This window comes from Lampris incognitus, chromosome 7, assembly GCF_029633865.1.
Source record: "Lampris incognitus isolate fLamInc1 chromosome 7, fLamInc1.hap2, whole genome shotgun sequence".
Classification (NCBI taxonomy): Eukaryota; Metazoa; Chordata; class Actinopteri; order Lampriformes; family Lampridae; genus Lampris; species Lampris incognitus.
Genome location: NC_079217.1, coordinates 11264889 through 11286039, shown reverse-complemented (window position 1 = coordinate 11286039; position 21151 = coordinate 11264889). Strand labels below are relative to the sequence as shown.

The 21151-nt window shown below is 42.3% G+C and overlaps 2 protein-coding genes across 3 annotated transcripts in view; one reads left to right on the top strand and one right to left on the bottom strand.

Moving 5' to 3' along the window:
• The window catches only part of cep126 (centrosomal protein 126), a 9428-nt gene extending 4222 nt beyond the window's left edge, over positions 1–5206 (bottom strand). Inside the window, exons 1-6 of the mRNA XM_056283754.1 lie at positions 5200–5206; positions 4960–5092; positions 3342–3487; positions 3106–3220; positions 2761–2950; positions 1–1454 (exon numbers count right to left, since the gene is read on the bottom strand). The exon at positions 1–1454 is cut by the window's left edge and continues 554 nt beyond it. Of these exons, the coding sequence (XP_056139729.1) occupies positions 1–1454; positions 2761–2950; positions 3106–3220; positions 3342–3487; positions 4960–5092; positions 5200–5206 (2045 nt within the window). The remainder of the gene's footprint in view (positions 1455–2760; positions 2951–3105; positions 3221–3341; positions 3488–4959; positions 5093–5199) is intronic.
• A 4980-nt stretch (positions 5207–10186) lies between these two features.
• On the top strand, positions 10187–20745 carry LOC130115508 (caspase a-like). 2 transcript variants are annotated; one of them, XM_056283196.1, is made up of 8 exons: positions 10187–10320; positions 16110–16394; positions 16517–16602; positions 18461–18637; positions 18749–18983; positions 19199–19381; positions 19557–19666; positions 19885–20742. In XM_056283196.1, exons 1-8 carry the CDS (start codon positions 10314–10316, stop codon positions 19987–19989), a joined length of 1188 nt encoding a protein of 395 aa, XP_056139171.1. In that variant the 5' UTR covers positions 10187–10313; the 3' UTR covers positions 19990–20742. The 2 variants fall into 2 exon arrangements, with proteins under 2 accessions (XP_056139171.1, XP_056139173.1); XM_056283198.1 differs by lacking the exon at positions 19557–19666 and having other exon boundaries at positions 19885–20745.
• Positions 20746–21151: the final 406 nt, after the last annotated feature.

Below are 21151 nucleotides of genomic sequence, written 5' to 3'. Positions count from 1 at the left end.
TTGGGGCCACCCGTCCTGGTGCTGCTCTGTGGCATACTGACCTCGTCTCCTTGTTCCTGGAGCTTGCCGACTTGAACCCCAACATCTGCCCAAGCTTGCTTTGTAAAATGATAACCAGTGGAGGCTGGAGGGGTCATGGCGGGACCAGACCTAGAAGCCCCTGAGACTGCAGTAAGACTACAGTGGTGGTCCTCTGAGTTGGTTTTTGACTTAGACTGATTGGCCGACTTACATTTCACCTGACTCTGTTTCCTTCCACTTATATTCTGTTCCTTCTCTTCAGCTTGCAAATTTACTTCATCAAACCAACGTAATTTCTTTTTAACAGTCATGTTGCCCTCTGTATCCTTACTTTTCCCCCTTGTCAGTTCAAGACTATCCCTGATCGATAATGCTACTTGTTTTGCAAAAATCAAATGCCCTGAGCCATGAGAAGATATATTATGTCCAGACATGTATTTGGACTGCTTTTTAAGAATCCCTTTAATGAACTGGACTTCACATATTTTGGAATCTGAGTGAGAAATCCTCGCAGAGAGAGTGAACTCTTTTATTCCCTCCACAGGACACTTAAGGCATTTAGGAGTTTCTAACGCTGTATTTGACAGGCATTCCTGATGCAGTAATTCGGTATTCTTAGACCTCTCAGCTTTAGCCTCCGAGTTCGAAACCTTATTGAGGTTGTTAGTGGTATCACTTGATTTGTTCTTGGTTGACGGATAGTTGTTTTCTTTTCCTATTTCCTGAGTGAGTTCTCCCTGTGAGGCATTGGCTGTTGCGCTATCTTTTAAGGAAATATTGAGCTTTGGGGGAGTCTCTAACAAAATATCTTTATGGTTGCTATTTTTAGAGGGCATAAGTATTTCTGTTGCTGAGGGATGTTTTACATGTCGGACGTTGTAGAATCTTTGCTGTCCGAGATGCAACTCAGAAGAAAATTCACACGCTGTGTTGCTTGGAGCAACTGTGTTATTTGTAACCACTGTGATTTTATCATCGGGACCATTTCCCTGAGAAATGTTCTCACAGCGCTGTGCATCTGTGTCAATAATTTCACAGAGAGTTAACAGGCTGCAGCAGCCTAGTGGGGGCTGGGGCTCTGGGTTAGAAGTTTGCTTTCCAGAGGTAAACTCCTGTGTGACTTGAGAAGGGTTATATATCCCCTTGTTTAAGTTTTCTGACTCTCCCTGTTGCCTGGGCTGAGGGCCTAAAAGTATATTGGTCTGCTGGGCTAAGTCATCTCTAAGATGAATCTTCGTTACGGGAGAAGTTAGAGTTGATGATGGATGCAGGTCATTTTTGTGTCTCTGGACTGACAGAGACCTCTCTGAGTCGCACAGCAAGGATTGTTGAGAACAAGTTGGATTAGTTATGCAGTGGTTAGGGTTCTCCTTCTCCAAGCTGTCCAGACTTGAAAGACTTTCAGACTGATTAAGATGAGACACACAGTGCTCCTGAAATTAAAAAAAAGATAGAAAATTTAATATAAAGAGTGGAAATGTGAATTAATTTACCCACATAGGTGTAACTAATAGCTGACACAGCCCAGGCAAGTAACGCTCTATGTCTATGGGAAGACATAAGCAGAGACACTGCTGGACAAGTCAGCTCTCCAAAAAGAGCCTTGTTTGCTCTGGTGATGCTCAAGCATATCTTGGCAGGCGAGTTCAAGGCTGGGCTTACTCTCGACCTCCTGGCCATTTTTACTTTTCCCTAACAGTACATAGAGAATGTCATAGAAATGTTTGGGCATTTTGTTTTTGTTTGCCTGTTTTTTTCCCCCACAAAGAATTATTGTAAATGGCGCTAGGTCCTCTAAAAATTTTGCATTTTCATCTTTCATCGTTTAATTTTTCACATTAAAAATCAATTCTACTGTCTGAAAAATGTCCAGAGTGATTTTGTCAGGATTGTGATCACTTGTTCATGTACTGTGGTTAATGTGTTATGTTGACTGCCCAGTAAGAAACAATGTCTACAAGTATTCCATGCAGCGCGTAGTGCCTTTGTGGTGTTATAGGCAATGAATCCCTACCAGATCCAAGTGTGCTGCTGACTCCATGTTCTGACCTTGCTGATGAGGGGGGCAAGCAGAAAAAGACTAACTAGATTTTCTGGGGCCAATAAAGTACTATGTCATTAGTTTGTTGTTGTTGGTTGCCAGCAGTGACCTACTGAACTACTCACTGAGGCAGGCCCAGAAACATTGATTGATACGGTAATTCCTTAAGCATGTATCAACATATTCTCACTTATTAACTATACATTTTTATATCTCAACTCTTGCTAAAAGGTCAGTGCATACCAGTATCCAGGCATGGTGCCTATAGGAAAGTTCACACCTGACTGGCGCTTTAGAGCTATACTGTATTTGTTGAGAAGATGTAAACAATATGAGGTTCATATAAAATGGCAAAATGGCAGAAATCAATTATAGCAGACTTCACAAGTCAATGAGGCAAAACAGCTACAGCAGCCTACCTAGTTGTTCATACCGATCTTTCAACATAATACATGTTATAAAGGAGGATCCATCCTAAAACGAGCCCTTTTTTATAGTGCCCCCTAATGGCCAAATAATGTAACAATTTAGAGCTGAGAAGCAGTTAGTGAGCAGTGCCATATTCTAAATATGTTGAAAGCCTAATGTCATTGAAAGTTGCATGTGGGAAGGGAAATCAGTCATTATGAACTTTAGTATATAGTATTTGCTACCACACAGGGCATAGAGGCAACCTATAACTGACTACAGTTACCTACCTGTGGACTGCAAGTTTCGGGTTCCCTCTCTTTTGTCACTTGAGTCTCAGTGACAAAAAGCTGCTGGCTGTTCTTCAAGTTAATCATGCTACGCTCCTGAACCATTTTAGTGTAAGCCTCTACAGCTGAGAGAGCCCTGCAGTAGGAGGATTTTGATGCTGTGGGAGGCTTTGGAGAAGGAGTGCAGTTCCTGAGTGATAGTTGTTTTGTTATGGAAACAAAAGGGGTTACCAATGAATCAAAGACATGACTCAAATTTAAAATGATAACACATACACTGTTACATTGAGCATGTAGTACACATAGGAACAAGATGATGCAGAGGCTGATTCTTTTTTTTTTTACCTGCTTATGATGGTGGAGCCGCTGGAAATGAAAGAGGACTGCCGCTCATATGAACTCAAGGTGCCTTGAATGTGATGAAGTGCATCTTCAATACTGGGGATGTTCTTTCTAAGGGCTTAAACATCACAAAAAAGGGGAAAAAAATCATACCCCACATTAAACAAACCATTAATGTGACAAGCCCATTGTGTCTAATTTTACAGATCAGAGAGGAAGAAGTAATATATGACGCATACATTGTCGTCTCCTTTGAGAAGGAGGTAAGTGGGCTCTTTGGAAGCGCTCAGTAGCATCCTGCACCCGCAGTCTGCGCTGCTGCAGAATGTTCTCTCTCAGTCGTTGCTCCTGGACATCCCACTGTTTTCGCCTGTCCTCCATGGCCCTGTGGCACAGAAAGAGCAAGGATGTGTGAAATTAAGACATAATCTAACAGTTAAGTTTCAGAGTGAGCATACGTTCAGAGACAAACCTGAGCTGATTTTGCTTAAAGTGTGTTTTTGACACAGTCTTTAAGTTAAAGACACCACAGGGTTACAGAGAGCTTCTTTCCACAGCTTGTTTCCACAAGCTGTTGCCCACCTGAACCTGGCTACCCACTGAATGTCTGCAGATATTTTTAAATATTTTGTACTCCAGCTCTTTTTTTTCTTTTTTCTTTTTACTTATTTTAGCTTTTGGTCTTCATGTGTGTATATCTTATACTGTGTCTGCTGTGTTTGTCTGTGTCTGTCTCGCACTGCTTGGTGAAGCCACAGCCCTCATTTCATTTTTAACATGTGCCTGCACATTGTTTTTAATGACAATAAAATTGAATTGAATTGAACTGAATTGAGAGGGTAATATTTATATCAACTAGCCTCAAATTAATCTGGTGTTGATCATTTATTTTAAACTGCCCAAAAAGATAACAAAAGTGGTGTGCAGGGATAAAAATTAATGAATGAAAATGAATGTGTGCATCCCTGTTGGTTGTGTTGTTGTGTGTGATGGAATAAAGCATGTTTGGTTTTCTCCCTCACATCTGTTGTCCATTTCTGTTTTATTAAGGTAATCCAAAACTTTGGGTCACAATGATAACTCTGAGCTTGCATGTCGGCTTTCATTTTTCCATTTATAATTTTTAATAACTTAAGTACTTGTAATGTTTCCTGTGATTTTTTTTTAATGTTTGCAGGTTTATCATTGACATTCTTTGCCTGTCAAAGATGTAAGTACTGGTTACTGTTTCACTAGAGTGTGGTTAAGATGTAGCCGACAGGCATCTCCCTAATTTTGACTGGTACAGATGACACAGAATTGCCTGACCCCGACTTCAGCAACCTCCACAACAGTTCCACCCAACTCAAACCAGCGAGAAGAGAACAGGGAAAACATATTATACAGAATCTGTCATTTGGGACGCCACAATTGTTCTTCCTTTTGCAGTCAGAGGTATGCTCATGCAGGACCCCATAGCTTATAGTAAGAAGATAATTATGGAAATAAGTTTTCAAGGCCTTCAATAACACTAATGCTCATGTTTACCTTCCGGCAGTGACTGATTAAGCACAGATTTAGAAGGAATTTGGCCTAATACTGTGCTGCAGCTAGTCACTGGACCAACAAATCTATTTCCAGATCTAGACGACAAAATCCTTTCAAGATCAACCTTGACTTGCTGTGTCATCCAGCACTGCCTTAATCCTCAGAAAGTGTTACCAAGGTAAGCACAAGTCTAAGTTAACACATTCAAAGGCAAACGGGTGATGTCCATGGGAAGTTCTCTTAGTCTATAAGTCTGATTTTTGGGTAGGCCTGAGCTATTTAAGGCTGCAAGGTGAAATAGGATGATTAGAAGGGGGTGTAAAACCTCACTTTCTGCGCAGGTTGGTCTCCTGCGTAAACTTGCGGGTGCGAACTCGGCATAACTTCTGCTCCTCCACCAGAAGTTGTCGCTCAACTTCCAGGCACCCCTCAGCTCCCAACCCAGGATCTCTGAGAATATGAGCTGATAAGGAAAACAGAGCTAAAGTACGGAGTGGCTAATTTAAATAAAAACTTGAACTAGCTGAATAAAAAAAACAATGTGAGTTTTTTCTCATGAATTAAACAAACCTTTCATGTCAGGACACCTGAGGTAAACATATTCAACTATGATGACGTCCCTTGGAAATGAGTTTGCTTCAGTGCACCTACCACTTTAAAACTAAAATTCAGCAAGTGTACTTTCATTTTACTTTTGTTGTACTTACAAAAGGTAAACTTGGGAGTCGTGTACTTGGACTTTACTTGTACTTTTAAGAGCTGTTATTACTTAATATTTTCAATAAAAAAAAGGGAGTAACCTTTTGCATACGGTTTGATGTAGTACATTAATAAATTGATGTACTACATGTTGTAGTGCTGATACTTGTACTTTTACTGCACTCTTGTACTGTACTGACACTGAAATGTACTTGTACTGATACTTGTACTTTAAATGAAGCCTTGACTTAATCAATATCTTATGCACCTCATGTAATTATGAGTACACGTTTAGCTCCCCACAGTTGCTATACTTTTTATACCCAAGTCGGTACACTTTAAGGCAGTGGTTCTCAACCTTTTTGGGGTCCTGGACCCCCTGCGTATTTTTGATCTACCCTGAGGACCCCTCCACCTGATCTTGGGGGAGGGAGGTTGCAATTTGATAGAAACAGTAGAAACTGCATTTTAAATTGCATTATAGCATTTATTCACTCTTTGGGGCAAAAATAAGAGCTTTCAGTTGTAACTTAGATATAGTTAACAAAACAGAATTCGTGTGCAGTAACTTTCAGATATATGTAACAAAACAGAATATGTATTCAGTAACTTTCAGATATATGTAACAACAGAATTTTTATGCAGTAACTTTTAACAATGCAAACGGGAGCGAGATCTCTTATTAAAATACAATAAATTACACTTGTGAAACAGATGTAATTAGAGAAAAAAGTCCTGTTACTCTTTATAGTTTAGGTAGATAAAGGTCTCAGTCACATTTGAGTAAAATAATCCTATTTCTATAAATGTCATAGGATCTTTTTTTTAAAGATATTTCATTTTCACGGACCCCTTGCAATTACACCACGGACCACTAGGGGTCCGCTGACCCCCGGTTGAGAGACACTGCTTTAAGGTATATACGTTAAGTATACCATTTTCGTAGCTTCAGTCAAATCGATTTGGATTTGGCTGACAGTTAAGGCGCCTGCACATTTGGTTCATCGTGCATCACGGGAACCCTGCACCACCAGATAAATGGATATCATATGAATTATATACAACATATCTCATATAAACAGGATACGAGTGGTAGAAAAAGCCGTCCTTCAGCACTTGCATCGCAGGCTCCGGGGGACGCTGGCCGACACAAGCAGGACTGCAGGTTCAGCGGTCAGCGCTATCAGGCTTCTCAGCGGCTAAGGTGTTCACTCAGCCATGTTTGGGTCGCAGATAGACTCGCGAAGGAGACAGTCGGCTCCCCGTTGCAAAACGCTTTCTCGACGGCATAGCCGACTCCTCCCCCGTTGAAAAAGAAAGTCAGAGATAATTCAGCCAACTTGGGTTTTAATGTTCCACCCTGCTCCGCCCGAGTCCGTTTACAGCGGCGCCATGACGGCAACTGGAGACGCGTTTCCTTGACAACGCCCAGCGCGCCGGGCGGGACGATTCGCGCCGTCTCCGGCAGAGGGCCGCGCGTTACGTCATACAATACGAGCGCGTACAAACTCCGTCATACGATCTTCTTTCAGCTTGTTCCCCTGTTTCTCATCATGTGCAAATAAACCCATCATACAGTACTAGCACATAAAAACTACAGCATACAATACAAGTACATACAAACTACAGTATACAACACAGGTACATACAAACTCTGTCATACAATCTTCTTTCAGCTTGTTCCCTGTTTCTCATCATGTGCAAATAAACCCATCATACAGTACTAGCACATAAAAACTACAGCATACAATACAAGTACATACAAACTACACCATAAAATACAAGTATATACAAACTGCACCACACAATACTAGTACATACAAACTACAGTATACAATACAGGTACACACAAACTACATCATACAATACTAGTACATACAAACTACAGTATACAATACAGGTACACACAAACTACATCATACAATACTAGTACATACAAACTACAGTATACAATACAGGTACACACAAACTACATCATACAATACTAGTACATACAAACTACAGTATACAATACAGGTACACACAAACTACATCATACAATACTAGTACATACAAACTACAGTATACAATACAGGTACACACAAACTACATCATACAATACTAGTACATACAAACTACAGTATACAATACAGGTACACACAAACTACATCATACAATACTAGCACATAAAAACTACAGTATACAATACAGGTACATACAAACTACACCATAAAATACAAGTATATACAAACTACATCATAAAATACAAGTATATACAAACTACTTCATACAATACTAGTACATACAAACTACAGTATACAATACAGGTACACACAAACTACATCATACAATACTAGTACATACAAACTACATCATATAATACTATGGCAATGGTAATGGCGATGGGCATTTTATTCATATAGCACATTTCATTGAGTAGTAAGTGCAACATGCTTTACATTAAAAGACAAAATACAAAATATAGGCATGAACATGACATAAACATAGGTACCACAAACAATATAAATGCAAGAACATGAGCATGAGTAAAATGCAGAAAATTAATCAATGAAGCATACACCCAACGTACATTAAACACGACACAAGAATTAAAAAGTACACAGACGAAGAAGTTGGCAAAGAAGACGTGGACTAGTTAGAGAGATGAAGACCATAGACAGGAGTACAAAGAGATGCAGCGTAAAGCAAAGAGAGAGGTGGCAAAGGCAAAGAAAAAGGCAGATGGCGAGTTGTATGAGAGATTGGACACTAAGGGAGGAGAAAAGGACTTGTACTGATTGGCTAGACAGAGGGACCGAGCTGGGAAGGATGTGCAGCAGGTTAAAGCGATGAAGGATAGAGATGGAAATGTGCTGACAAGCGAGGAGAGTGTGTTGAGAAGGTGGAAGGAGTACTTCGAAGGGCTGATGAATGAAGAAAATGAGAGAGAGGGAAGGCTGAATGATGTGAGGATACTGAATCAGGAAGTGTGGCGGATTAACAAGGATCAGGTGAGGGCAGCTATGAAGAGGATGAAGAGAGTGGAAAGGCAGTTGGTCCTGATGACATACCTGTGGAGGCATGGAGATGTTTAGGAGAGATGGCAGTGGAGTTTTTAACTCGATTGTTTAACACAATCTTGGAAAGTGAGAGGATGCCTGAGGAGTGGAGAAGAAGCATACTGGTCCCGATTTTCATGAATAAGGGTGATGTGCAGAGCTGTAGTAACTACAGAGGTATAAAGTTATGGTATAGGATATGGGAAAGCATAATAGAAGCTAGGCTAAGAGGAGAGGTGATGATCAGCGAGCAGCAGTATGGTTTCATGCCATGAAAGAGCACCACAGATGTGATGTCTGCTTTGAGAATATTGATGGAGAAGTATAGAGAAGGCCAGAAGGAGTTACATAGTGTCTTTGTAGATTTAGAGAAAGCATATGACAGGGTGCCGAGAGAGGAGGTGTGGTATTGTATGAGGAAGTAAGGAGTTGCAGAGAAGTAGGTAGGAGTGGTGCAGGATATGTATGAGGGCAGTGTGACAATGGCGAGGTGTGTGGTAAGAATGACAGATGGGTTCAAGGTGGAGGTGGGATTACATCAAGGAACGGCTCTGAGCCCTTTCTTGTTTGCAATGGTGATGGACAGGTTGACGGACAAAATCAGGCAGGACCATGAGGTTAGCGGATGACATTGTGATCTGTAGCAAGATTAGGGTGCAGGGGGAGGAGAGCCTGGAGAGGTGGAGGTATGCACTGGAGAGAAGAGGAATGGAAGTCAATAGGAGCAAGACGGAACGGAATACATAGTATGTGTGAACAAGAGGGAGGACATCGGAATGGTGAGGATGCAAGGAGTAGAGGTGACGAAGGTGGATGAGTTTAAATACTTGGGGTCAACTGTTCACAGTAATGGGGAATGTGGAAGAGAGGTGGTGAGTGTGGGCAGGGTGGAGTGGGTGGAGAAGAGTATCAGGAGTGATTTGCAACAGAAGGGTACCAGCAAGAGTGAAAGGGAAGGTTTACAAGATGGTAGTAAGACCAGCTGACAAAGACGGGAGGCAGAGCTGGAGGTGGCAGAGTTGAAGATGCTGAGATTTTCGTTCGGAGCGACGAGGAAGGACAGGATTATGAACGAGTATATTCGAGGGACAGCTCAGGTTGGACGGTTTGGAGACAAAGCAAGAGAGGCAAGATGGTTTGGACATGTGCAGAGGAGAGATGCTGGTTATGTTGAGAGAAGGATGCTGAAATGCGTTTTGGGTGCAAATAAAAGAGCACTCCCGGGATTGTGCAGTGTATGGGACACGGGAGCTGCCATTAAAGAGATCCCGGCCTCTCGACTCCTTCAACGCCAGCTCGCCACAAATACTTGCTACACAGCAAAACTCCCAAGTCATGCTTATTGTAAACACGTGTGTGGTTTGCTACCCAGCACCTGCCTGCCCAATAGATAACAGAGCTTCTGCTCACAAGAGCGTATTGTTCAAGGAATTCACAGGGCAGTTACTTCTTCTTCTCCTGATCTTTCAGCTTGTGATTCGCCGGTCCATTTCTCCAGTTACAGAATTTGCACTCGGTGAGTTTCTCATAAATTTGTCGGCTATCAGCTCACAGTCGACAGGCCTTTAATTGTTCTTAAGGAGAAGACACTTTATAACACGTTGTTCTGTTACATATCAGCTGTATCCATCTAACTAAGCAGTACAGACTAAAGTCAGACGTCATTAAAGTTGAAGAGCATAAGGCAGACAAACTGCCTTCACAAGGGCCAAAAGTAGAGATGAGTCATCTTAGGGCCAGTCGTCCACCCCCATCCCCACCCCACCCCACCCGCCTACACAGGAGAGAAAGCAGAGGAGGGATTTCCGTTAAGTCTACTTCCTGGGTAAGAGCAGCTGTGACAACAGCGGCTTTCAGAAACCTTTCGAGCGGCTGCCTTTAAAAACCAACAACAACTTCAAATTCAACCGACATCCAACGTCGACCACCGAAAACGGGCTGTGAACTATGGCGGGTAAGAACAACGTCTCGACGACGTGATCCGAACACGTGTCGCTGACACCGCGTAGGCCGCCACGAGGCAGCGTCGCCGGGTTGTGGGTCAAAGCGAGCATGCGACGACCTGCACTTGAACCTGGGAGGGAACCAGAGGGAGGGAGGGGGAGGGAGGGGGGGGGCTGTGTGCGAAGTCGCCTCGTCTCCGCAAAACATCGAAAATATTTACTTTCGCTTTTAAGCCCATTGGTCTGAGCCGCTGACACATATATATATATATATATAGTTTAAAGCGGAGCCCATTCATCCATTATCAAGCCGCCTGTCCTAATTAGGGTCGCGGGGCTGTTGGACAGCCTCCCCCAGCAGGCGTCATGCGGCGGGCGGGAAGGGCCCCTGTGACGTCACAGGCAGAAAACGTCCACTTCTCTGCCCAAAGGCGACTGCGTCAGAATTTGGAAACGGTCCGATCCCAGCCTCCGTGTGTTGGCCTAACGTTCTGTATACTGCCCTTGCCTTCCATTAAACCCTTGAATCAAAGCGTCTTTATTGAATTTTAAACCCCAAATCTATTTTGCACGAAGCAGCAACCTGTCGTTCGTCACAAACTGGGCGGCTGTGGGTTTTCCCTCCTCGCGGTGCAGAGGGACCCCATTTGATCAGTGGACACCACTCGTTTCTATTACAACACACCTGTCATCAGTGTTTTCTTTACTAAAGTAGAAGTTTATTATTGTTATTATTACTGTTGCTTAAGGTAATGCATAGTTGTAAAAAAAATTTTTGTTTTGTTTTTTTTGCAAGAGTATAGCCTAAGAAAGTAGCAGAAATGCGTAGAAAATAGTTTTGAATGCATTTTATTGAATGGAAACTATACAAATCTTGGAACTTTTTTGGGGAACAGGTTTATTTATAATCAACAACAATAGATAGGAATAAAATAGATGCAAAACAAAGACGTGAAGAATATAAATAAATCAGCTCTAATTAGCACAATGTAGGACAGCATACAATTGTGTATTTATGGACTTCGTAGATGTATTTTGAAAATTTGCTGCATAAGCTATTTGTTTTACAGTCCCTTTTTGGGGGGGGGCAGAATTGACATCTCCTCCTCATATCTGTCCCAGTTGGGCCAGCAGCTGGTGGATCAGGACACGCTTCAGCCCCCTGAGCAGCGTTCACAAGCGCTTGCAGAAGCTGCTGTGCGGGGGAGGCGCTCCCTTCTTTCAATGTATGGGTTTACAAGTGCCTTTCCCAGCTGCCTCAGGAACATCCTCCCCTTGTTCCACTTATCAGACATCCAGGTAGGGTTGATCTTGTTCCATTTCACGAAGGCATTGTATGAGGACACATCAGTGATGTTATGGAAGACAACCAGGGTCCAGCGAGCAGTCATCCTTCTGCAGCTGTTAAGTTCCACTCACCTTGTCCAGGTTGCCCATGCCTCCTTTGTTGTGGTTGTAGTCCAGGATGATGGCTGGCTTCCTGTTGTTATGATCCCTGATGTCACCTGTTTTGTGCAGTGTGCTCAGGAGGGCCACATTCTTGTTCCTCTTTGGGAGGTAAGAAACTAGAGTGGTGGTGGGGGTGAAGGCAAACTTTGTTGAGAAGGCCTCTCTCCCCCCTGTTGCAAGGAGTGCAGGGGGGAGCTCAGGCTTGTTCTTTCTAACTGTGCCAACCATGGTGCTCTTCCTCTTCAGGAGTTGCTGGCTGAGTTTGTAAGAGGTGAAGAAATTGTCACATGTGACATTGTGCCCCCTCAGTCCAGCTGTCATATCACAACCCGCATCCCTTGGTTCTTCTTCGGGCCTCCACTGGTCGGCTATCCTGTGTAGACTTGCATCTTCCAAGCGTAGCTGGGTTGTGCATCACAGGCCACACATACACTACCGTTCAAAAGTTTGGGATCACCCAAACAATTTTGTGTTTTCCATGAAAAGTCACACTTATTCACCACCATATGTTGTGAAATGAATAGAAAATAGAGTCAAGACATTGACAAGGTTAGAAATAATGATTTGTATTTGAAATAAGATTTTTTTTACATCAAACTTTGCTTTCGTCAAAGAATCCTCCATTTGCAGCAATTACAGCATTGCAGACCTTTGGCATTCTAGCTGTTAATTTGTTGAGGTAATCTGGAGAAATTGCACCCCACGCTTCCAGAAGCAGCTCCCACAAGTTGGATTGGTTGGATGGGCACTTCTTTGAGCAGATTGAGTTTCTGGAGCATCACATTTGTGGGGTCAATTAAACGCTCAAAATGGCCAGAAAAAGAGAACTTTCATCTGAAACTCGACAGTCTATTCTTGTTCTTAGAAATGAAGGCTATTCCATGCGAGAAATTGCTAAGAAATTGAAGATTTCCTACACCGGTGTGTACTACTCCCTTCAGAGGACAGCACAAACAGGCTCTAACAGGTACTATTTAATGAAGATGCCAGTTGGGGACCTGTGAGGCGTCTGTTTCTCAAACTAGAGACTCTAATGTACTTATCTTCTTGCTCAGTTGTGCAACGCGGCCTCCCACTTCTTTTTCTACTCTGGTTAGAGCCTGTTTGTGCTGTCCTCTGAAGGGAGTAGTACACACCGGTGTAGGAAATCTTCAATTTCTTAGCAATTTCTCGCATGGAATAGCCTTCATTTCTAAGAACAAGAATAGACTGTCGAGTTTCAGATGAAAGTTCTCTTTTTCTGGCCATTTTGAGCGTTTAATTGACCCCACAAATGTGATGCTCCAGAAACTCAATCTGCTCAAAGAAGTGCCCATCCAACCAATCCAACTTGTGGGAGCTGCTTCTGGAAGCGTGGGGTGCAATTTCTCCAGATTACCTCAACAAATTAACAGCTAGAATGCCAAAGGTCTGCAATGCTGTAATTGCTGCAAATGGAGGATTCTTTGACGAAAGCAAAGTTTGATGTAAAAAAAATCTTATTTCAAATACAAATCATTATTTCTAACCTTGTCAATGTCTTGACTCTATTTTCTATTCATTTCACAACATATGGTGGTGAATAAGTGTGACTTTTCATGGAAAACACAAAATTGTTTGGGTGATCCCAAACTTTTGAACGGTAGTGTATCTTGATGCCATATTTTGCTGGCTTGCTGGGCATATACTGCCGGAAAGGACAGCGACCGTTTGACAAAAGAGATTACCATCAGTAATTAGTATCAGTGTCACGGAAAACAATCACATTAGTCAATGATATTACAGCAATACATAATAAAACAGTGAAACTCACGTACATTTCATTTCATATGAAAATAAAAGTTTACCTTTGAATGGAACCAGTTGCTCATCCACTGTTACTTCAGGCCCAGGGTTGTAGAGGTATGGCAGATACCCCACCCACTTCTCCCAGTCCCAGACCTCTCTTATGGCCACCAGTTTGTCTCTCACACGTCTTGCAGGTCTTGACTCACAGTTCTCAAATCGTAGCGTTCTTGAGAAAGTGTGAAAGACTTTCAGTGGCATCGTGGCATGGAAAATCGCCCTTCCTCTCTCTGCATCCCAGAGACTAGATGTATCCTCACCTCGGGACCTGTAAACACCTGCAAAGATTAGCAGCCCTATGTAGGCACGCAGGTCAATCTCATCCATGCTTTTCTAGTTGTCTCCATATTTACAGACACCCTCCAAATTTGTCATCTCCAAGAAGATGTTTTCGATGGCTGGTGTGATGAACATGTTGAATGTTGAGGCGATGTCCTGGGCATGGGCAACTGCATAGCTTGTGGGCCCTGGGGTCATCCTGCCCCGGTTGTCATATAGGACCCTGTTATTTTGCTATTCTTAGATAACAATTTCTCTGTTTCAGCTTGGGGGATTTCCTCTTCATCTGAGGATGACGCATCATGCTCTGGGTTGTATTCTTCCACATCTCCTTCTTAAGATACGTCTTCTTCTAAATCATTGTTCTCTTCTTCCTCTTGGATATCGGAAAAAAAATCCCATCTAGGACCTGTTGGGCAGTGAAACGTGCACTCATGGCTTCAGCAAGGAGAAAACTGGGGTGCTGTCACCTGCGGGACCTTTGTGCTTGATGCTTCACCTGCAACAGAAAGTATTAGTTTTGTCTGAGATCAGTAGCACACATCATCTCAGTTGCTCATTGTGTGTGGGTGTGGGTGTGTGTCTTTGTGGTTTGTAACTGACTGTGACTATGATTTTTAACTTCCGGGTCAAACATGACCCTAAGACGGGCGTCCGGGTAGTGTAGCGGTGTATTCCGTTGCCTACCAACACGGGGATCGTCGGATCGAATGCCCGTGTTACCTCCGGCTTGGTCGAGTGTCTCTACAGACACAATCGGCGGTGTCTGCGGGTGAGAAGCCGGATGTGGGTGTGTGTCCTGGTCACTGCACTAGCGCCGCCTCTGGTCGGTCGGGGCACCTGTTCGGGGGGGGAATAGCTGTCCTGTGTTGTGCCATCCTCTTGGCCCAAGAGGATTGGGGGGCCTAAGACGAGTACATCTGTCGCCATCTTACAATGCTCTGATTGCAACCATTCCCAAATCCTCTGTGAATAGTACACATGGCCATTGTAACTCTAGCTAATGGTCACGCATATTTGTATATGCAACTGGTCGTTGGTTTTGGTCATTTAGCTACTGTATTGTTTATAAGGGTGGGGATACCTGCAGTCAGTTTAGACTTAAGTGGTCACTTAGATGACTGATGAAACATCTGTCAATAGATGAACTGATTCCACCCTGGTAGAGTTTCTTACCTCCATCATTGCGCATGCATTAAGACATACTGCTACTACTACTACTACTATCAGGGGTGTTTCCAGGATTTGAGGACGTTTGGGCCTTAGCCCAGACTTCTGTAAGGGGGTCCAGGGGGATCCTCCCCCAGAGAATTTTTTTGATAAAGAAACTCTTATTTTGATGCTTTTTTTATGCACTCTGGCACCTTGTTTACATTCAAAGTACATGTCTTAACCATTGAAAACTTGAAACGTGTACCTCACAAACTGTCGTTTACTCTCCAGATTAATTGTGAATTGTGATGTTAAAAGTATTAGTAGTTGTTAGTAATTAGTAGTAGTATTGAGTAGAAGCAGAATACGTCACAACTGCTGTTATTAAACATTTATTGACATGCTACAGTACCAGACGAGAGGGAAAAAAAGTTAAATGTATTTGTTAACATTAGTTTATTGGAATATGAAAATTTCTTACTCACTCACTCACGCACGCACACGCACGCACGCACACACACACACACACACACACACACACACACACACACAGAGTTAGTTTAGAGACCTGCATTTATTTTGACAGGCGAAGACTATCGGACATTGACATGTTACGTTTTTTGTCGGGCTTCACATCGGCTTAAATTTAAAATTATATTTGGGGCTACACTCAAAACATTCGGGGCTTAAGCCCTGGCAAAATGACCTGACTACTATTACTACTACCACTGCTTCTATTTTTACTACTACTACTATTACTACTACTGCTACTACTACTACCACTGCTATTATTATTACTGCTACTACTACTACCGCTACTACTATTACTACTGTTATTACTATTACTGTTGTTATTATTATTACTATTACTATTATTATTATATTACTGTTATTATTATTGTTATTACTACTACTATTATTACTATTTCTACTACTACTATTACTACTACTAATAATAATAATAGCAACTCATAAAATGTCATTGTTGTTAATGTTTCCTCCACTGTGTTTATGTGTAACATCTCCTCTTGAACCAACTTAAATGGGTTAAACCTTGAGTTATTTCACTCCAGTGTTTCTGCTCCTCTCTTCGTAGGTAAGGAGCTTTTCAGGGTCCGGGTCGATTTTATAAAGACAGTGCCACAAGCAGTTATCGATGACCTCCTGGGCGACCTCTTGGCACTCAAGGTCTTGAATAATGAGGAGAAGGACTCAGTTACTGAGGATAATCATTCCAGAGCAAACAAGGCACGTTCTCTCATAGACTTCGTCATCAAAAAAGGAGACGTGGCCAGTGCGGTGATGATTGGTCAGCTGAAGATAAGAGACGCGTCACTTCACACAAATTTGGGTTTGTCCTCTTGGCTACCTGCTCAGACAGGTGAGGTGACATCTTTCAAGTGAACCTGGTTTCTGCCCCGATTGCCTGCGAACAAATATTTTAAAGAAATATTTGAACTTTGGGCTGTGGAAGAATTGACCCTCTGCTTTACTGTTTCCCAGCGGTCTCATTGGTGTCCATGAAGGAGCAGGGCTTGCCAGGATCCTCCAACCTCATCTCCAGTACTAAAGCGTCCCAGAAAGAAAATGTAATAAGGGACAATGTTAGCAGACTTAACTTGAAAAATATGGGGGGGAAATCATGTCAAATATCTGATGAAGTCTGGAATAATAACTGAGAAGTATTTACCATTACTCTCAAAAAAATAATAATGCAATATTAGTCAAGAGCGTCATCAGGTTTGTCTTTCTACTCTTAAAGGATAATTACATTTTTTCCATCCTGGGTATTAATCCATGGGCCAGACATGATTTCAGCACCACTCAAGGTGGTAAAGCCTAGTTAGATAATGTTGTAGGTGATATCTCAATATGAGAGCCACTGCTGAGTGGAAGCTTTGTCAGTTTTCAGCACATTAATCTAACCCCCCTCTATAGAAACATGAATTTTAGGCATTGGTACATATCCTATTCCAGGCTACTTTTCAAGAGATTAATTATCATTATACTAACGTGTTTGGTGTCGTGTGGGAGGACAGTTTCTTAGCCTCCATTCAGACTTTGTTGTGTCTGTTGGGCAAACACAAAGGTCATTAAAGCTCTTCAAAGTGTCAATTACACACTCTTTTTACAATTAGTCTTTCAGCACTGTGACATCACAGACGTAAAATTCAGAAAGTGGAATACTAACGGGATGCCACGGATTCAGGAAATGTATAATTCACCCCTACTATCGCGTAATTCACCCCTACTATTGCATAATTCACCCCTACTGTCGCGTAATTCACCCCTACTATTGTGTAATTCACCCCTACTATTGCGTAATTCACCCCTACTATCGCGTAATTCACCCCTACTATTGTGTAATTCACCCTTACTATTGCGTAATTCACCCCTACTATCGCATAATTCACCCCTACTATCGCGTAATTCACCCCTACTATTGTGTAATTCACCCCTACTATTGCGTAATTCACCCCTACTATCGCATAATTCACCCTTACATTTGCAAAGACTAGTTTTGGGCCTTGCAGTAGAAGAATGACTTCTTAAGGAAAACCTCTTATAGTGTCCCAGCCTTTCCTTTGATAAGTACACTAAAGACATCACCAAGACTGCTTTTTTTCCCACTTACGTAACATAGATACAATTCGGTCTTTCCTGTCCGTGGCTGACGCAGCGACTAATACATGCATTTGTTTCATCCAGACTTGATCACTGTAATGTTCTGTTTTCAGGTCTTCCACATGCTAGTACTAAAAGTCTTCAGATGGTTCCGAATGCTGCAGCTAGAACCCTAACTAAATCTAGGAAATCTGACCATATGACACCAATTCTTGCCTCCCTTCATTGGCTCCCTATCCATGTTAGATCAGACTTCAGTGTGCTTCTGCTGACTTGATAAGATCCTAAATGGGCTTGCCCCATCATACCTGTCTGATCTCCTTAAACCGTACACCCCATCTCGAGCTCTTCGCTGTCAAAATACAGGGCTCCTGTGTGTACCCAAAGTGGAAAAGGAAGTCAGCTGGTGGCAGGGTCTTTTTTTCAGGTCTCCTATTTTCTAGTTATTCTATAAACCTTGGGCTAATTTTCATAGTTTTCACTATTTCACCGTAGTTTTCATCAAACGAGACCCAGCTTGTAAGAAAATTTAATTATCCTTTAAATTGGGCTTCATACGAGATCTGCAAAAACTTTAAGCCTTTAATTTTGTAATATTATAGTTGCATGTAGGTTGATTTGGACTCACAAGTGGCGGGTCCAAGTGATGCTGTGGTGATTTAAATTTTGAAGCCTACAATTATTTTAACCCAGCTCCACTAAGTTTACCAAACATATTTTATCATTATTCTATTCAAGATATTTTAAGTGTTTAAACGTTACCAGATTTTAATCATGCTAGAGTTCAGCGTTTAAATGTTTGGGTTTTTTTCCCCCTTTCAGATTTACCCTGTGACCGACCAGAGCATGAAGAGTCGCATGGCCCTGCTAATCACTAATATGAAGTTTGATAATAAGGACTTGAATAGGGCGGGGGCTGATAAAGATGAAGAAAACATGGAGACGCTCCTCAAATCGTGGAAATACGATGTGGTGAAACACAGGGACCTTAGTGGGCAGGTACTCTCGCTTTCACAAGGAAAAGAAAAAAGCAGTTTCTACTTTAAGGATTCATTTAAATTATTGAAAGAAATGTAATTGTTGCGTGACTGACAAGGTGTCCTCTCGCAGGAGATAGACAAGGCTGTAAAGGAGTTCTCTCGACATGTAAACCTCCCCCAGACAGACAGCGTCTTTGTAGTAATCATGTCTCATGGGATAATGGGAGCTGTGCTTGGCGTACACTGGAAGGAGGCCGAACCGGATATGTTCCCCATTGACAATATCTACAAACACTTGAACACACGGAACTGCCAAGCACTTCTGAACAAACCCAAGGTCATCATCATCCAAGCCTGCAGAGGAGGTGATCTTCCTCATGTTTGTCTCAGCAACCCTGCATAGTTGTAACTATGACTCAAAATAACGCATCAGTTATAATTGTAAAGACGGGTCGACCTTGTCTTAAACAGTTCAGAATCTTTGGGATGCACAATTCTGCCTTTTCTATTTGATAACATTTCAAATCTGGTTTGTTGTTTTTGACTGAGTGACTTCCACATCATGCCATTCATTTTCCAGGGGAGAAGGGAGCTGTGCTTGTCAGTGATGGGCCTGGTGTCACACGTGACAGGATACCTCCACTGGTCTGTGACACTGAGCACCAGGCATCACTGCCTGGCTTTACAGATGACGTAATGGACGATGCTTTACACTTGGCACATAAGGAAAAAGACTTCATCACCCTCTTATCCTGCACTCCTGGTGAGTTAGTCTGTCATACTGATACAGCTAATTTATTATACATATTGTGAGAACCCCCCCCCCCCCACTTTCCAACCATCAACTTTTCAACACAAAATAGAACTTGATAGATTGCAGCCAAAATTAAAATGTTCTTTCCATTATGTACTGATGTGTCTCGTGTTTTATGCTGCAGATACTGTTTCGTGCAGGGATCCCAACAAGGGTTCTCTTCTAATCCAGTTCATTGTTGAGGTATTCAAAACCTCTGCTCATGAGGATCACATTGAAGATCTTTTCAGGATGGTAAATATTATAGATCAAATCTGAGAAATATATAAATAGCGATGAAACTCATATGACTTAAAGTTGACCATCTCATGTTGCAGTCTGATAGGAAACATGAAGAGATATGTTGTTAAAGGCTGAAATAGTGGGACCGTACAAAATAGTCAGAACTGGAGGATTTTTTTTTTTTACTTTCATCTGAGTCTTATTTTCATGCACTGTTTTCTGCCACACAGGTCCTTTACAGGTTTGAAGACCTTCCTCTTGGCTGCAGAAGACAGATGCCAACCAAAGATAGATGCACTCTGACGAAACCCTTCTACCTCTTCCCAAGCCATTAAGACACAATCCAGTTATGATTAAGCACGGAATTTTTTTAAAATACATGTTTACTTTTTTTTTACATTTCATATTTTTATGGGATAATAGGTATTCATAGACTATTCACCACTCCAGGAAGTATTAATGTGGATTACTGATACATTTTGTAATCCTTGTAAAATTATCCTTTACCTTGTAAAATTTTAACGAGTAAGTCGTTGTCAAGTTTTATTGGAATTACTCAGTTCATTTACTTTGAAAATATGAGCCCATCACATACAATTGGTTGCCTGCATCAATCAAAAAAGAAAGAAGTTTCCCGGCATATTTCCCCTCACCCGTGTTCTGACAAATCCTGCCTCTGATGATCAGTGACTACGGAAATCAGTGATCAGACCACCGATTGAGCAGTTCTACATTTTGTTTATTCTTATTCGTAATTGACTAATATTTTGATTTTTATATCTTTTTCCTATAACTGCTCAGTTGTCTCAAGAATTTTTAGGGAGTGGTGTCGTCCTCATTAATTAACAAACAAAGGGGCGGTTGGCCTCAATTGAATCGTTATTACCTAGGCCCTATTCCAGTGCCAGGCCTCGCTCCATTTAGAACTGTAGAGATGGGGGCGTCCGGGTAGTGTAGCCGTCTATTCCGTTGCCTACCAACGCGGGGATCCTGGTTCGAATCCCTGTGTTGCCTTTGGCTTGGTCAAGCATCCCTACAGACACAATTGCTGGTGGGAAGCCGGATGTGGGTATGTGTCCTGGTCACTGCACTATCGCCTCCTCTTCTTGGTCGGGGGCGCCTGTTCAGGGGGAGAGGGGGGGGGGATGGCGTGATCCTCTCATGTGCTATGTTCCCCAGGTGAAACTCCTCACTGTCAGGTGAAAAGAAGTGGCTGGTGACTCCACATGTATTGGAGGAGGCATGTGGTAGTCTGCAGCCCTCCCCGGATCGGCAGAGGGGGTGAAGCAACGACCAAGAAGGCTCGGAAGAGTGGGGTAATTGGACGGGTACAATTAGGGAGAAAAAAAGGGGTGGGGTTAGAACTCTAGAGATAAGAAAAAGCGAGGGTGGGTGGGGCTTCATATTGTCATGATTGTCTGATAGGCTGTACGTAAATGAGCATCTGATGACATGAATATCAGAGTATCAGAAAAAGATCAGCTGAGAAAAGCTGAA

What these genes read in the sequence shown, in the direction of transcription:
- LOC130115508 (XM_056283196.1), top strand. An exon ending in CATCCAAGCCTGCAGAGGAG is followed by an intron (nt 18,984 to 19,198) that starts GTGATCTTCCTC and finishes TTCATTTTCCAG; the next exon opens with GGGAGAAGGGAGCTGTGCTT. An exon ending in CCTCTTATCCTGCACTCCTG is followed by an intron (nt 19,382 to 19,556) that starts GTGAGTTAGTCT and finishes TTTATGCTGCAG; the next exon opens with ATACTGTTTCGTGCAGGGAT.